This window comes from Coregonus clupeaformis, unplaced genomic scaffold (assembly GCF_020615455.1).
Source record: "Coregonus clupeaformis isolate EN_2021a unplaced genomic scaffold, ASM2061545v1 scaf0035, whole genome shotgun sequence".
Lineage (NCBI taxonomy): Eukaryota > Metazoa > Chordata > Actinopteri > Salmoniformes > Salmonidae > Coregonus > Coregonus clupeaformis.
The window spans coordinates 554102-572055 of record NW_025533490.1 but is presented as its reverse complement, the minus strand read 5'-3'; the positions used below and the strand labels follow the sequence as shown (position 1 = coordinate 572055).

Sequence of the window (17954 nt, the reverse complement as noted above, 5' to 3'; positions counted from 1 at the left end):
TTATAAGTGTGAATTAGCTTATATAGAGGCTGAAAAGTAGTATTTTCAGACATTGTAATTGTTGTGGGTGTGAACTAAAGGCTAGAAGGCATGTTGCACTCCCGTGATACTACTATGGGAGAATTTGTATTTGGTTTCAGTATAATGGTTAATGAAACTGGGATGTGTGGTTTTTTCCTACAAATAGGGATATCTATGTGTGTATCTGTGTAGGTGGTTGGGCAGGAGTCAGGGGGAGGTTGTTGTGTGTGATCTGTGATGTAATTATTCCGTGCCCAGGTGTCATGATGAAGAGGACGAAGTCACAGTTTCAGTGGGTTATCCAAGCATGCGACAAAGATCTCACGTTACCTAGCAACCATTAGAAGCACGGGACATTCAATGACTCATGTGGTTCTGGATTGACAGAGCATCACATGCATCATGACATGTAAACTAAATCAATGGGGTCATCAGGTGTAATAAGAGTTATTATAATACTGTCGTGATGTGACTTTAACATTAATCTGAAGACTGTTATTATCTAATTAACTAGCTATGTTTAATTGTTACCCAATTAAATTAATATTGTAACAATGAATTCATTAGGATCAGGGGCACCACGAGAGCGGTTCTTTAAAGAGTTACCATCTCCTGAATTAAACTCTAAAAGATCTTTACCTATCACGTCTATAAACAGTCAACTTATTAATCATAACCTCGTATCATATCATCATTCTGAACGTCATAACCTCCATGCATCTGCAAAAACCTGAGCCTTACTTATGATTCAGTACTACACAAATTGGTTTAATTATTTATTTACTAGCTAATTATATGGGAACACAGGATAAACATACACACTCTACACCGGTTATTGACTGGTGAAAACAAGTCCCTAGCGGAATGACAACAACATGGCTTGTTAAAGAAGAAAGGAAGAGGGAGAGAGACAGAGACACTTAACCTTGATACATTCAGAAACTACTCTAACCTACAGTAATTACATACTTTGCACACGAACCTCCGCCCGCTTTGAGTAAGAAATCATGAATGTATTTACGTGAAATGTCTTAGTTCGATGGGGATCTCTCGGTGAACTGGGCCGCCTTGGAAAGGGGTTGGGCCTTTTCACGGCACGCTTGTAAGGCTCTTCTTGTCCAAAATGGTTCACAATGTCCTTCTTCGTAGTTGTCCGGCCTCCAATGACTTGTCATGTAGTCCTGAATAGAACTACAGAATTGATTTTCCTTCCCGTCACTCTGGAAGTTGCTTCTTTGAAGATAGGCTAGCCAGCCATATCGATGGTTCCCCAGTGGGGTGATGAGAGTAGCGTAATACGATGGTTTGAGCAGAGTAGCAGATGGTCCTACTTAAATTCACTTTCGAAGAGACCTTACTTAGGACAGCTAATCAGCCGTACCAGTGATTGTCCGGGAGGTGAGTTTTCCTTCTCCACTTTGTGTAGCAATTCAGAGTTCCAACCATTTTAAACGTGTAGCTGCCGCTTTCACGTTTTCTGGTCTGTGTTAATTCGTAACCCATCCTTTTATACACTCTGCTCGAAAGGGGGCGGTTCCATCAGGCTGACACGTTCTACGTTAGGAATATTATTCCAGTATTCGCACAACCACAAGGATGGCCATGGGATATCCTGGTTGCGGATCGTCGTTCCGGACCCGTCATCCAGGCTGGTGGATCTAGGCAGTAACTTAGGCAGACGTTAACAATGCACAACACTCATGCAATACATAATTAAATGTCTTCCCCAAATGAGCACTAATTGGTGGTTCTATGGGGAACTTGTTTGTGGCAGTATCACTTCCTAAGTGTCAAAGAAAATGAAATACACATTTTAAAGAATAAAAACACAAACAAAATGATATACAAAATATAGTTACCACACCTTAATCATCTAATTGGACTCTATTCTATATACGTCCACGGTCTTGGCTAAATGACTCCATCATGACATTTTGTCTAATGTCATATCTAAGGCGATCCTACTTAGGGGTGTGTTGCTTAGGGCACTATCCTAAGTTGATAACTACATGATAAAGCTATAGCTGTAAGGCACCAGCTTTGGACAGTCTACAGGGATGACCTATGGACCTCTGGGGAGAAACTGGTGACTAATGTAGCTGTAGAGTCAAAGGGGCATCAGGGTCTATTTACAACTTTACCAAGACTGGTATTTTGTTCGGACCCTTAAGTGATCCTAGTATAAATCCTCATTAAATGTTCTGTTGTGCATGCTTGCACAAGCGCACATGCCAAGGGCAAGAAAACCAAGTATCCTGGTGGTCTGCAACCTGGGCAGAGTGAGTCTGACGTCGTCAGATAATTTCCATGTCAATGACCATGTGTCATTAAGAATCGGTGCTGACCTCAAGCCATATGTCAAGGGGACCTGTAGTGGTTTTATTACAAGTCAATGTGTCTTACACCATTATAGTGGCGATAGGTATGAAGGAGTCTATTTCATAGCTATGTTATCCACAGAGGAGCTAACCTCACGACGGAAGTACTCTATAAGCACTGAACCAGTCGTACGCGGTGTGATCATGGTTCATGACTTGTAATAACTTTCCTCCTGAATGGAGGGTTCTATTTATTAGCGGCATGTGTGTTAACCATCAAAATAGTGTTTTGGAGATTCCCTTCCAAGTGTTGCTATCTGAGTGACTACTACCTCCTCTGTCGCTGTTATCAAGGGCAATTCGACTTGTTAGGTCTCTAACCTTCTTACTGACTGTGGCTGACTGTTTCTGAAATTGGTACTGGTAACCAAGGGGACCAGCTACTCTACCAATTGATTACGTAATGTTATACTACCGGAACACATGATTAGAGTATTTTACTAATTACATTGTAGTTGAGACAACGAATGGCAAGGAATTATTATTGTTACCATTTATTTTTTGGGAGATGTAATGTCCACTGGACTTCTTTTACGACCAGTGTGCGTCACCTCAGTGATATCTCAAGATGTATTCTTAGGTTATCCCCGTCAAGGGGCTTGTCCGCCCCATCTGTTCTCGTGGGGAAGTTTACTACTTGATTTATTTCCTGAACGGCGGCCTCGTACAGTGTTGCACGTAGCCTCGACCACCCCAATGGCCTCGACGAGGCTCATCATGGGTCTGGGATAGTATTCCCCCCCTTTGTGTCTTGGGACCCCCCCACCAGCGGTTGGTGTTGGTGTCCGAGGCACAAACGAAAAGATTGTGCCCTTTGTACGAGTTGTCAGCATCCGCATTGTTAGTAGATTGGCTGTAACCTTTCAACCAAATGTCCTGGTGTTTGTGCTTCAAAACGCTTAGTGGCTTTCGTGGCCTGCCATTCACCACTGCGTCTGCGTGTGGCAACCGTTCCCGTACCTGCGAACTGAGACGAGGATATCTTTCACCGATATCGCACAGTGTTTCACCAGTTGGAGTCAACGGGTCAGTGGCAGGACTGACGCCATTAGTTACATTGTAAGGGGTTTCAGTCCCCCTCAAAGTGGAAAATGTATCATCGGAAACAGAGTCCACTCTGAACGTTGATGCTTTGTTTCCTGAGACGGCCGCGGTGTTTGCGGAAGTGTCTGAAGGACAAGAGAAATTCATCTTAGCTACAGTATCACATGACTCCAAGGAGGAGGGAAGTTGCTCACTCACAGAGACTGCTTGCTCGAAATCATGAAAAGAATGGTCGATCAGGTTTGCAGATTTTCCAGACCATGTTGCCAGTGTGACATCCTCAACCCTTGTGCCATTGAGGAACACGCCGCCTATCAGTGTAGTGCGGTATGTATTGGAGTCTATTGTCAAAGCCTGTGGGCTTGTTTCTGGATCGAGCTGGCACTGGATTGGGTTCCGAGTAAGAGCAGGGGTAATTTGATTGTTTACGTCCTCGCTAATGATGCTAATTTCGGTGGACCCATTCTCCGGCAATTCCACGTCTAGTCGTAGTGACTGATCTTTTTCCTCTTTGTCAAATTTCTTAGCAGAACTTCTAGAGAGAATTGGTTTATATTTTTAGCCTCATTGAACCCTTTGTTACCCTTGTTACCATTGTGTGGGTTGGGTGCAGGAACGTAGCGGCCAGGTCAATCGTTGCGGTACCTTTTTTACCGCGGTGGTTATTGGGGTCGTGGTTTCGTGGTAGACACCGTTTTTGTGCTTCATCTCCTACCGCTCCTATCCCTGATGCCGCACCCTCTAACTGGAGAGAGTGCTCCAGCTCAATATTGAAAACCGAGATGTAAGGGCTCTTAGCGCGGCTCACTTTTGATGCCTCAAAAGCTGTGCTCGCAAGCTCTCTGAGTTCTGAGATTGGCAAACCAACGTTGGCTGTAGGGCCCAAGTAGTTAATGAAGTTGGGATACATGTTCAACAGAAACCTTTGTTTGAATGATAATAGCTCTTTCATTCCTGTTTCAGTGAGTAGGCCAAAGTAAGCAGAACAAAGCCTATGATAGTATGCTTGTGGGTGTTCATTCTGAGCTTGTTTGACAGTGTTAGCCAGCGAGCTGTTGTGTTTGCGAGTCGCAAAACCAATGAATTATATTTTCAAAGCCGTGGCAAGTTTAGCGTAGTCGTTTTGCACGTGTTGCTGTTGTAGACGGATGAACCTTGTCACATGTCTATTCAATGTTTGCTTCAACAGGTAAAGCCTGTCAGTATCCGTAGCATTCGGGTAGCCATCCAAGGCGTCCTTTATGACTGCTAAGAACGTTTCAGTGTCGTTTTGCTTCCCTAGAAGGTGCAGAAGTTTTGGACGATTTTGTCAAGACGTTCCACGCCAAGTGCACGGGGAGGGTTTACTTAATCCTGTGGGGAATTATGGGCCAAAAGGCCAAGAGGAGAAGCCAAGCTTTGGCTTTGTTGGCGAGGAGGTGCCGTATTACTCTGTGCCGAATGGCCAAGAGGAAAAGACTGAGGGACCCCTGAGAGAGGTAAAGTCTGAAACCTTCTGTCGTCTCCACTCCTTTGTGTACTGAGCTCTGGTTGCGAGCTTGGTTGCTTGGTTGGGTAGTCACGCTGATTTTCCTTCCCGTCACTCTGGAAGTTGCTTCTTTGAAAATAGGCTAGCCAGCCGTATAGATGGTTCCCCAGTTGGGTGATGAGAGTAGCGTAATACGATGGTTTGAGCATAGTAGCAGATGGTCCTACTTAAATTCAGTTTCGAAGATACCTTACTTAGGACAGCTAATCAGCCATACCAGTGATTGTCCGGGAGGTGAGTTTTCCTTCTCCACCTCATGTTGCAATTCAGAGTTCCAACCATTTTAAACGTGTAGCTGCCGCTTTCACATTTTCTGGTCTGATATGTTAATTCGTAACCCATCCTTTTATACACTCTGCTCGAAAGGGGGCAGTTCCATCAGGCTGACACGCTCTCTGGCCTCACTTTGGCGGTGACTAGTAACTGTGCCAAGTTATGAAAAACAATTATCTCATATAAGTTCTCAAATCACATCCCTCTCTTAATAAAAACACTTTAATCATCTTTCATATTATATGCCCAAGATATAGATTGGACGCTTCGTACATGTAGTGGGTATACTTTCTAAGTTACAGAATGACCTTAGTGCCCAACAGATCACCTCTGACCATTCCCCACGTTTTACATTAGGAATATTATTCCAGTATTCGCTTTTGAACATGTTACAGTTTCAGCGGGAAAAAGTCTGTTGAACAAAGACATTCCTTTGGGGGATCTTGAAAGGGAGAGCCTGGCCTTCTTTGTTGATTTACAACAGGGTGTGAGCTGTTAACCCCCCTCTACGGGTGAGAGGGAGTCTGATTGAAGTTACTCATTGCAAACCTGATCTCACCTATTTGGATTCTCGTGGACAGTCATGACAATACTTTATTTCTTATCATGAGAATCTTTATCATTTTCAGAAGATTTAGGTGACTATCCTCAAGACACAGTCGACTCACAAGTTCCTTTAAACTCACATGTTGAATGTATCCCACTGTAATTTCATATTTTTTAATGAAGGGATGAATTTAGAGGCACTTATCACTTTATTTTTATTTCTTATTGTCCGATCATATTTTCTCAGGGGATAATGCTGAGAGATGTGCCATAGTGTGTTGTGGCATCAACAGTTACAGTCTGGATTGCACAATAGGTAGAAAGTGACAGGAAGTGACGGGGAGAGAGAGCGATTCTGCCTCCAGGGATTTTCTGTTATATATTTGCTGGAACCTAACCTTAACTGTGAATGTACTGCAGTAAAGGAATGTCAGAGGAAAACGTTTCTCCAAAAGTTCTCTCTCTGTTTACTTTTGGTTACTGATAGTTTTTCCTCTATATTGTTTCATTATTTCAGATACTAGAAGAAAAATAGTCATCAAAAAAGGTTTAAAATTGAAGAATTTAGAGAAGGTAGAGAAAGTATCAACAAGGTATTCTCTTTCTTTCTTTCTTTCTTTCTTTCTTTCTTTCTTTCTTTCTTTCTTTCTTTCTTTCTTTCTTTCTTTCTTTCTTTCTTTCTTTCTTTCTTTCTTTCTTTCTTTCTTTCTCTCTCTCTCTCTGTCTCTCTCTGTCTATCTTTCCCTCCATACACTCTTAGAAAAAAAGGTGCTATCTAGGACCTGAAACATTTTTTCGGCTGTCCCCATAGGAAAACCCTTTGAAGAACCCTTTTTGGTTCCAGGTAGAACCATTTTTGTTCTAGCTAGAACCTTTTTGGGTTCCATATAAAACCCTTTCCACAGAGGGTTCTACATGGAACCCAAAATAGTTCTACCTGGAACCAAAAAGGGTTCTCCTATGGGGACAGCCGAAGAACCCTTTTGGAACCCTTTTTTTCTAAGAGTGTACCTTCCCCTATCCCTCCCTCCCCCTCTGAGTTACCTGTTCCCAGAAGGCGAATCTCTACTTGTTAGTTATTAATGGAAGGCAGGCAGCTGCCTGGTGTGTATAGTGTAGTGTATATATACATGTGCAGGAGGTAGTGACGAGCTAGCCAGGAACCTGTAACCCTGGAAACTGGTCTAACCTGCTCCCGTTCCCACGTTCCCACGAGAACTCTTACCAAATACCTGCTTCAAACCTGATGACTCCCTAAGTTATACCAATAGTAAACATTTAATTTCCACAGAAATAAATGTGTTGGTCAGTCGCACCTAAATGGTCCGAAAATAACTTGCATCCTAGAGTACAGTCCTTCAGAGTCAACAGTTACCCTTCTTCACCACATGGTGTCTCCTGGAGTTGCAGTCTGTTAGACTCAAACTCAGAATGATGTACTAAGCTACCAATCAGCTCCTCTGTTGTGATTCAAACCTTATCCTGGAGGTATTCTGTCTGTGGGTAGCCTTCTCTAGGTGTCCCTGGACAAGTGTGTTTGTATAGTAAAATGAGTCTAGGATTATAGCCACTCCCTAGAACTATCATAGACTGGTACAAGGCTGCTGCCAACTGTTAGGCAAATGAGTCTTTCGCAACAACGAAACCATGCCTGTCTAATTCACAAAGCTGCTCGCACATAACAGGAGCCAACATATGCAACAGAATTATGTTGAACTTAATCGTAGCTTCAGTTTTCATGATAAGGCTTGTGTTATTGATGGTGCTTGTCCTCACACAGCTCTGAAGTCATTAATTTTGTCTAGATAAAAAAATTGACATCTTCAGTAAACATTTGGGTATTTTTACTCCTCAGTTCCCCTTCGTATTAGGAAGTAACCACTTAGATCTTTGAATGTTTAGTTGACACTTTTTAGGTATTTATGTAGTTTGCATTTAACATCACATTTAATGAGATTTATACAACTTGCTGGAGGCAAAACAGCAATAGGGTCAACCTGAGATCAGGTGTAAACCAGATCCTCTTTGGACTATTTCCCCAGACAGACAGACAGCTATTCAGTAAAACACTCACAGGATGATAATGTTCAGTACAGCTTAACCGTACCTGTACTTCACATGTCTCCCTCTGGCTGCACAAACATTATACACACCCATAAACAACTCTGGCTGCAAACTCCCTATTCTGATCTGAAAAGGACATTCTGTATCTCACAGAAACCAGAGATTTCGTAAGGTATTTGGTAATTCAGGGACTTTCAGTGATGATTCAGTGATGATCATTTTCTAGCCTTCCAACAACCTGTAGTGGAGATCAGCCAAGTGAGATGGTATGTGTTGTTAGGTGTTGATTTCACTATCAGGTGGAGGTATGAGATAGCAGTGACCCCTGTTTTGACCTATGACCCCAGTGATGACCCCTGTTAGTGAGACAAGTGCCTATAATGGGCTATAAATCACATAGAGCTGCCCAGCCAACCCTAACAACCCTACCAGGACAGGACAGTTGTTTGTCTGATAACTGAAGTGTACAGAGCCACCCTTTATCATTTTATTTACATCCAGAGAACATCCATTACAACTTGAGTGAGCACGCTAACAAAAAAGGGAAAACAGTGATAGGGCTAGAGTTTTTCCTGTTCAGGTCATGTGTTTTTTGGTTTAAGACAAACTTTATTGAACAATACAAGCAGAGTAAGACACGTTCAGTGCCAGGCCTGTTCTGAGCAGAGCGGTTTCTCCCAAGAGGTATAATGTACGTATCTGTCTAACTGACTGAACAAAGCCTATCATTGTCTGTCATGACCTCGTATGCAGAGACAGTGATTCAGCGTTTTCGCCCGCAAGGTTATTGGAACTACCTGATTTAGCTGTGAAGCGAAAATATCAATGTTACCCTCAAATGTTTGGTGTTATTTGAATGTAAACTGACTCCACCTTACAAACTTCTTATCAGTATAAAGAAAGGTAGAATATGTTTATCCCACTCTCCTTCTCTTTCCCCCTCTCTCCCTAACTGACTAAAGTCTTATCCAGGACATTCTGAGCCAAGGAGATCTGATATCATCTTTAGAGGGCTGTGTTCTGAGACACAGAGTGCCTTCTATCCAGACCAAAGCTGAGAGACCCAGGGATAGGGAGTGACTGCTGCAGCCCAACCCCAGCCCAGAGGACACAAGGACAGAGAGAAACAACAGCCCAGCGCCAGTGGACAAGGCGAGACTACGGCAGCCCAGCACCAAGGACAGACCACAGCCCAAGATCACATCACCAAGGAAAGAGAGAGACGACAGCCACAGAACAGGACCAGAGCACCCAGGGACAGGGAGAGACTAGTTCCAGAGATGGCCTCGGCCGGCCTGGAGATCCTGGGTATGATCCTTTGTGTGTCAGGCTGGCTAGGGGTCATGGTGGCCTGTGGCCTGCCAATGTGGAGAGTAGCTGCCTACATTGGCCAGAACATTGTCATCTCTCAAGTGATCTGGGAGGGTCTGTGGATGAACTGTTCTGTCCAGAGCACGGGCCAGATGCACTGCAAGGTCCACGACTCCATGCTTGGACTCCCTGTGGACCTACAGGCGGCCCGAGCCCTGGTCATTGTCTCTATGGTGCTGTGCATCATGGGCATCGGCCTGTCTGTAGCCGGGGCCAAGTGCACCAACTGCAGCTCAGACACGGGAAGCAAGCCCCGCATGGTGCTGGGGGCCGGGGTGACCTTCATCGTGGCGGGGCTGTTGCTGCTGACGGCCGTATCGTGGACGGCTAACAGCATCGTCTTGGACTTCTACGACCCGATGCTGGAGGAGACGGGAAAGAGGGAGTTTGGGAACTCACTGTATTTTGGATGGGCTGCCTCCTGTCTGCTTCTCCTAGGGGGAGCTCTGCTCTGCTGCTCCTGCCCTCCGAAAGCACCCCAGGGTGGGAGCGGGGCTGGGTCTGGACCCCACAGGGTGGTGAACTACTCTGCGGTCAAATCCCCCATGTCTGTCAATGGATATATGAGGAGGGACTATGTGTGAGAGAGAGAGTGTTCAATGGCTTTAGTATAGAGACAGCCTCTTGAGACTGATGGGACTGATGGAATAACTAATGTTAGCGAGGCCCCTTTCCTGACTGCACGCTATATGGGTAGCGCAGAATAAATGCAGCCATGTGGGATATTTGATTCAGATATATAGTATGAACGATTGCCGATTAATGCTAGATTGTGTGTTACATATATGATTTCTGTAGAGTTGGAGACATGCATTTATAGACGAGTCAAGTAAATGTAGATGGTAGGATTAGAGACATTTCTTATTAATGTTTTACCTGTTCTAAAATAGTTTTTGTACTAAATTTCACATGAAAGTTACTCAATGATGACGATTTAGATCATGAAAATGTTAATGTTGTTAAAAAAAATTAAAATAACTTTTCCATTTAACCCTAAGTAAGTTACGCCCACTACGAATCTTCTAGTACATGACTGAAAATAATGATACAAAAATGAAGATAAGTTCACTATTTCCCGTGGTAATTACAGCATTTTGCATTATCAGACAGCAGTATGATATCATCATGTGAGTACATCATGTACTGTGCTAACTAATGTTTGTATACAATAGCATACATCATACTGATAAGCAACTCATTTTTCTTTGTTAAATTGGCTTACAGCAGGGACATTCCCGTCTGAAAGTAAGGTCTTATCGTAGATGATATCACCACAGGAATGTTATGTGTGAGGAGGGGTAACCTTGCCTATGCTTGAGGATGAAACTGGCTTACTAAGGTCAGGCTACCAACGGAACACAGACAGGACATCCCATCGAAGACACAGGATCTAAAGAAATAGACCAAAATATAGGGCAGGAATGCCTGCAGGTCCATATCACCTGAAATCTAGACAACTCAGCCCCTCTACCGCGCACAAATACGGTTTTTGATTTCAATACAAATGTGAGCAACAACAATGTCTTTTTTTATTCTGAAGGTTGCCTTCTGCTACCTTCCATTGTGCCCCCTGTTCCATTTGGGAGAGTGAAACTGAGCCCGAAAAAATGCAGCCATTTTGATAGGGAGGGGAAGTAGGTAACCCACACTATAATCATAAGGTGAACTTGCTTCTTTCACAATGCTCCCATTGATGAAAAATCAGACAATGGCTTTATTTACATTCTAGTCTAAGAATAAGATAAGGAGAAAATACTTTTAAGACAGTCTTATAGCATAGACTTAAAGTACTGCCTAGGGAAGTTTGAGCATCGTACAAACAAGCATAGCCTCCAATAGCCTTATTGTGTTACTCAATCTGTTCACCTGGGGAGTATGAGTACCCATCTATAACCGTGCAGAGTCCAGTGTCTGTGTGTGGAACTTCCTGTGCTGCAGACAGTTGAGACAGTTCAAATGAGGGTGAAACCCTTTGGTGCAGAGTGACCTTGTGGACAAGGACACTGTCTGATAACACTGACCCACTCATCACATCAATTCCCCATCCACAATGACCACTATCCAACTCACTCACTGGGGATGTTTGTCCACTGGACTGATCAGACAAACCATCTATCTCTATTCCTAAATTTGACAGCCAAATAGAAACCTGTCTAAGTCTGATCTCTAAATCTGTCTGCCAAACAAAGACAAAAGATAACGGATTCTCACTTTTTGTCATAAATCTTCAATGGCAGTCAGAAACAAGATAGAATTTATTATGAAATTCAGGCTTGTCTGTTTCCTGAATCATGGCAGTGGGAAACAATGAGCAAATGCAGCTTTGCATTCATTCATTGTGCAACATCATCTCCAAAATAATGTTATCTGGTACCAGAGAGAGCAATCACTGGCTCCTGACCCAGGTCATGTCATTTTGAAAGAAACTGATCCAAGAAAGAGCCCTACTGCTGGGGTTGGAAACCAGATGAAACGATATTCAGCAGCCTTTTCTATAGGTCGATGGAAGTTCGTTGAAAATATATATTTATTATTAAAAACAACACAACTCAGCCTTCATCAGGGTATATGGGTTGGAAACTAGCCAATAGTGCTTGTATACAGTAGGCTCTCTCTCAGGGTTAGCAGTAAGACACAGAGGTAAACACTCCATAGAGAGCTAAATATTTATCTTGACCTGAACATAATTGTACAATGGTAGGCATCTGTTGAACGAACACGAGTTTATGTTATTCCCAATTCCTCCACTTGTAATTATTACCTCGTCCATTCTTAACCTGTTCGTTATCCTTTAACTATTTTGCTTTGGCCATTTTTTGACCTTCCCCCTCAGCCCAAACAGTGGGGGATCAACCATGTTCCAACCGTTCAATCATTAATCTGTGCAGCCAAGCCGTTCACATGCCAAAGATTTTACTGGGGGTCATTGAGAAGAAAGAAAAGAAAAAACATTTGAAAACCACCTTAGCCAATCCCCATGAGACTCTACCTTCTGTTGGTGGAGTGCTATAAAGATAGCTCTGAGTATACAGGTGGTGAGAATTCCAGAGCAGAACCCAGACAGTGAAACCCTTATGTGCGTGAAGTTGAGACAGTGAAGAGAGTGCTTACAGAGGAAGGTAAAACAACAAAATGGCTGTATTGGGACTAGAGATCCTGGGGATGATCCTGGCTGTCCTGGGTTGGATATTGAGCATCGTGTCCTGCGCCATGCCCATGTGGAGGGTGTCCGCTTTCATCGGGGTCAACATCATCACGGCTCAGACCATCTGGGAGGGCATCTGGATGAGCTGTGTGGTCCAAAGCACGGGCCAGATGCAGTGTAAGGTATATGACTCCATGCTGGCCCTCAGCTCTGACCTGCAGGCAGCCCGAGCCCTCACAGTCATCTCTATAGTTGTGGGCATCATGGGGGTGTTGGTGGCCGTGGTGGGGGCTAAGTGTACCAACTGTGTGGAGGACGAGACGGCCAAGGCCCAGGTGATGATCGCAGCGGGGGTGGCCTTCATCGTAGCATCCCTGACCCAGCTGATCCCTGTGTCCTGGTCAGCCAACAGCATCATCATGGAGTTCTATAGTCCCATCACTCCCGAGGCTCAGAAGAGGGAGATTGGAGGGGCTCTCTACCTGGGCTGGGCTGCAGCGGCTTTTCTCCTCATTGGGGGGTGCATCCTGTGCTGTAGTTGCCCCCCACAGCCTGAGAAGAGGTATGCAGGGCCGCCCTCGCGGATGGTGTACTCCCTGACCAGGTCTGTGGCCCCCAGCGGCTATGACAAAAGAGACTATGTTTGAACTGACCTGGGTATCTGGCAGCAGCTGCTTTCTGCTTTCTGCTCAGTGGATGAAGGACATTTGATACCAACCTTGAATTTCAGAATAGATCAAATGGTGGTGATTTCTACCAAAACTATTTTGTTATATGTTTTGACATTAAGAAAATACTGCTTTTTACTGGATCATTTTTGATGGTGCTCTGTTGAAGGGGAACAACACCAAACTGGACTTGATGTACTTTTATTTCATACTGTATGCCTATTTAAAACATACAAAGGTGTTGTAAATATTGTATTGTAATCTTAATATTTGAAAGGAGTTTAATTGAAACCATCTGCATTGTTACATTTTATATTCTATAGACTGAATGAATAAAAGCTTATGTTGTGCATATGTTGGATAACAATGTGCCAAACTCTGACAGTTTAACAGCTTTTGTTAAGTGTGAAAATACAAACTATTTTGATGTTTGATGTGTGTCAATTTCACAATAAAAACTGTTTCATAATACTTTCACTTCATATTTTTATACGATGACAGAAAAATAAAACTGGTTGCTATATGTTACTTTATACAGTACATTTCATTAACATTATTTAGTGCTTTGCTACATGGGAAGTGCCACTAAGTCCTGTGCTACTAGCTATACAGTTTATAAGAAAAGTATGTTTGAATCTGCTGCCAAACAAAGAGGTAGGCTAACTCTCAACTTATATCAGAGAACTGCCTCTGTGTCATTCATTCTGCCCAGATCAGGAAATAACAGGCTTTTTCCTTCACTGATCCTTGGGTATCCATGGTAATGATGTGTTGAGTTGGATTCTCTTTCATAGCTGCTAGCTAACTGGCTGACTCCCATATATGTTGGGCTTAGATAACAAGAAGCCTTGCTTTGTCAGCCCTCCACTTTCAGCCATTCCAAAATGGCCCCCAAAACAATGGGTCCGTTTCATAGCAAGATGGCGATCGGAGTGAGTTATCAACACTGGGTCATGAAATGTTGGGGGAAAGTCTATTATCCCAGTTTCTGGGGCATAACTAGGGGAGACCCTCCCGGTTGTAAGGAATTCAAGGGCACTGGAGTCAGTGACAGACAGACATGACCGTTAGACCACATCAAATAGAGTGAACAAGACAGCTTGTTGCCGAGGAACTGAGGTCAGGCATTCTTCTTTTACAAGTTGCTTCAGCTAATGCTGAGAGAGTGATTGCTCTGAGGAGACAAGATTAGGGCTAATCTATTAATGAGTAAAGGGCAATTACACCACTTTTCAACCTCATTTTCATTGTCCAGCACAAATGTAAAAACGGCACATTTCTTAGGTAAAAAAAAAATGTAAATATAAAGTTTAAAAGTTCTACCCGATAACAAAAGTTAAAAGATTTTACAAACAGGAATTTTCAAACACTATGAGATTTGCGGTGACGTGGAGAGCAAGATAATACCCTCCCTCTGACTAGTAACTCCTTGCAGGTTTTGAAAATCACTATTTAAAAAAAAAGTTTAATCCTACCCTGTGATGTCACAGAGAAGCATTTATTTTGACCTTCCAGGGCTCCTCCCTTCAGCTGATCTGGGATATAAAGGATACTTGTCTTCCCGGCAGCACCAGAACATCACACATCACACACTCACAGGTGCTAGGGGCTAAATTAAGTACATTTGTGTTGGTGTCTCTGGCTGGTCTCTTTCTTTCTCACAGATCCTCTGTCAGATCCTCTCAGGTATCTCAGGTGTGACGGAACACGGAGCACTGAACGGAACACAGAAGGAGCTCCAGCAACATCAGAATTACCACCATGTCTGCAGGGTTGGAGTTAGTGGGGATTGCTCTATGTGTCTTGGGATGGATCATTGCCATCGTGTCCTGCACCCTGCCCATGTGGCGAGTAACGGCCTTCATCGGCAGCAACATCGTCACAGCTCAGATCATCTGGGAGGGCCTGTGGATGACCTGTGTGGTCCAGAGCACAGGCCAGATGCAGTGTAAGGTCTACGACTCCATGCTGGCCCTCTCCCAGGACCTCCAGGCCGCCAGGGCCCTCACGGTCATCTCCATCCTCCTGGCCATCCTGGCTGTGCTCATCGCCATCGCCGGGGCCAAGTGCACCAACTGCATCGAGGACGAGGCGTCCAAAGCTAAAGTCATGATCATCTCTGGGGTGTTCTTCATCGTGTCGGGAGTCATGCAGCTGATACCAGTGTCCTGGTCAGCCAACACTATCATCAGGGACTTCTACAACCCGCTGCTGACTGATGCTCAGCGCAGGGAGTTAGGGGCAGCGCTCTACATTGGCTGGGGGGCTTCAGCCCTCATGATCCTCGGGGGAAGCCTTCTCTGCTGCTCCTGTCCCCCTCGGGAGAAGAGGTACAACCCCTCACGGATGGCATACTCTGCCTCACGCTCTGCCCCAGGTGGGCCCGGGTTTGAGAGAAAAGACTATGTGTGATGCGATGATGGATGGGACAAGGACTATTTATGTAACAACCAAAAATGTTATTCTACACCTGTTTTTAATGGTGTGTCTAAGAAAGGGCTTCATGAATCCCAAGGAGACTGCGATAAAGAGATGTGTTTGTTTTTGCTTTTTTTTACCATTGTTTTGTTGGATTTGTCTACGTGTGTACAGTATTTGTCTCTGTAATATCTACTCTGAAGGAAAAGCATAGAAGTTCCAGGGCTGGGGCTGTAAGAAAGACATTTGAGAAGGATCATGTGCTTTCCATTTGGGTTTAGTGAGAACAAAGGAAATGAAGAATAAGATCAGTAGTCACTACATTTATTAATTTAATTACAAGGTTTTAAGGGTTGGGTTATTGGTGAGCTATGCATATCCATTGAAACTATATCAAGCTCATTTAAAAACATTCACAAGCCTCATATAATTATTGACATAATGTTTGTACTTTTATGATTATTCCCGTCTAAGATGTTAGTGATTTAAAATCTTAATGGACTCAATGACTAACATTTAATTATTTCCCTAGCTTCAGGCAACTACGCTACATCAAATGATATAGAATGTAGAATATTTAGTCATTGTCTTTTCATTGACATTTCTCATGTAAATGAGGCATTGCTTAGGTTTCAGAAACTAAGGAAGGCTGTTAAAAATATTACATTTGACTGATGCTCTCACAAAAAGACAGAGGTGGAAAGGTTTTTCTTTCACTGCAAGATACAGTAGAGTGAACAAAATCAGTATGTTCACAAATCATTTTTTAAGGAACTATGTTTCATTTTTATGTAGGATTTATTTTCATGTTGGAACATTTTAGCTTTTTGTTTTGTAAAAGACTTTGTCAAAGAGATGCATTTGTTTGATGGTGATGTTCTATCATCAGTATTAAGGGTGTGGTTGTGTGATGTAATTATCTGTTTGGACTCCAGGAAGAGTAGCGGCTGCCTTGGCAGCAGCTAATGGGGATCCTAATAAAATACAAAATACTACTAACATACAGAGTACTGTAACTGTACTGAATGCTGTCACCTGCACTCCAGACAGATGACAGATGTATTCAACACAGTGTGGATAGCGGTGCAAAGAGGGAAGGGGAACAGGTTGGGAGCAGACGAACTGAAGGCCTCAGTGTTTTGGGGCAATGAGGAGAAATGGGGGCATTGTGCACCTGTGTCCAGCCAGAACAGTGCTACTGTGTGTGTTAGCCCTGCAGTGTTAACTGCACATCACCTGCTTTTTAATAAATACAGTTGTTTTATAAAGGTTTGCATCTCTACTGGTTTTATTCAGAAATCAATAATCAATTATGCATATTTTCCTCTTGTTTTATTTAATTACCATCTGCACACAGAGGTTCATACACTATCAACAATATATTTGTTGTACTTCAGCAATGTTGTAATGCTTTTTTTTTCAACCCAATGAGAAGGTGACGGATGCTGGGATAAGGATTAGTACATGTGCCAGTGTAAAGGTAGCCTGAAATGCAATCCAAGAGGCCATGTTACCAGCCACCAATCAACAACTTTACCACAACAGCAATAAACAATTACCAACAAGAGATCACCTCACAGGTGCAGGTGACGCATGTTATGTCAGCAGAGAAGGACAAAGAAGACTGAAATAAATGATGAAAGGTTAGAATTATAATCAGTAGCAGCAGGCCTAGAATATATGTCATCTTCAATTAAGAACATAGAAATACACAGGAATCACATTTCTAATTGTTTCTAAAAGGAATTTGAAGTCGGTTTTCTTCATGTTGGCTGTGACTTTAAGTCTCATGTTTAAAACACATCTTGTAGCACCTTACAAAAGCCTCTATCTGAAATATTAATTGGGATCTCATAGTAAATACGGGAGAGAAATGTCCCTGGAGTCTCACCTTATCAGCCAACTGTTGTCTCTTCCTCCACATATCAATGTCACTTCAAACAAAAGATCTATCAAATCACCATGACTGGATCCACTGATATTAACTACTGTACAGTTTCAGCTTGGCAATAGTCCATTGTTCAGATTATTTCCTCCAAAAAGGGGGATAAAATGTACATTAAAAAGCTAAGATATGCATATGAATAGAATAAGCGGCTCTATAGTTATTGAAGCATGGTGTTCATACATGGTGTTCATACATTTTTCAGTTGATTATTCAAATGACTTGCCATTTTCAACTGAGTCAAATGCAACCTTTTAAAATTGCAACATAGGGCAACAAGTATTCAACTACTGTAACACTGTATGAAATCCAATCTTGATGATTTCAAAGTAATGTCATTTCATACAGTAGAAAAACAAAACCAATGTTTTTGTAATTTGCTAATTTGCATTGTTTTTGTTGGCTGACTGATGGTCCTACTAAATGAAAGTTAAGATAATGGGATATCATTTATCTTTCTAAGAGGTTTGGAATTCTTGGAAGTGTGACGTCCAAAAGCTTTAGTTTCAACAGATGTAGAGCTGGCGAGAGACTATTATAAGACTGATCACGT

General features: G+C 42.9%; 2 protein-coding genes across 2 annotated transcripts; both read left to right on the top strand.

The window, feature by feature from the left end:
* The first annotated feature begins 8938 nt into the window (after positions 1 to 8938).
* On the top strand, positions 8939 to 10135 carry LOC121567144 (claudin-4). Its single transcript, XM_041877082.2, has one exon. The coding sequence runs from the start codon at positions 9135 to 9137 to the stop codon at positions 9807 to 9809; it is 675 nt and encodes a 224-aa protein (XP_041733016.2). The 5' UTR covers positions 8939 to 9134; the 3' UTR covers positions 9810 to 10135.
* Positions 10136 to 12104: 1969 nt separating this feature from the next.
* On the top strand, positions 12105 to 16725 carry LOC121566107 (claudin-3). The gene is made up of 2 exons (XM_041876309.2): positions 12105 to 12856; positions 14810 to 16725. The coding sequence occupies exons 1-2, from the start codon at positions 12358 to 12360 to the stop codon at positions 15448 to 15450; spliced, it is 1140 nt and encodes a 379-aa protein (XP_041732243.1). The 5' UTR covers positions 12105 to 12357; the 3' UTR covers positions 15451 to 16725.
* The last annotated feature ends 1229 nt before the right edge of the window (positions 16726 to 17954 follow it).

What these genes read in the sequence shown, in the direction of transcription:
- LOC121567144 (XM_041877082.2), top strand. Translation starts at nt 9,135, where the DNA reads ATGGCCTCGGCCGGCCTGGAGATCCTGGGTATGATCCTTTGTGTGTCA.
- LOC121566107 (XM_041876309.2), top strand. Translation starts at nt 12,358, where the DNA reads ATGGCTGTATTGGGACTAGAGATCCTGGGGATGATCCTGGCTGTCCTG. An exon ending in TGGAGGGGCTCTCTACCTGG is followed by an intron (nt 12,857 to 14,809) that starts GCTGGGCTGCAG and finishes CCATGTCTGCAG; the next exon opens with GGTTGGAGTTAGTGGGGATT.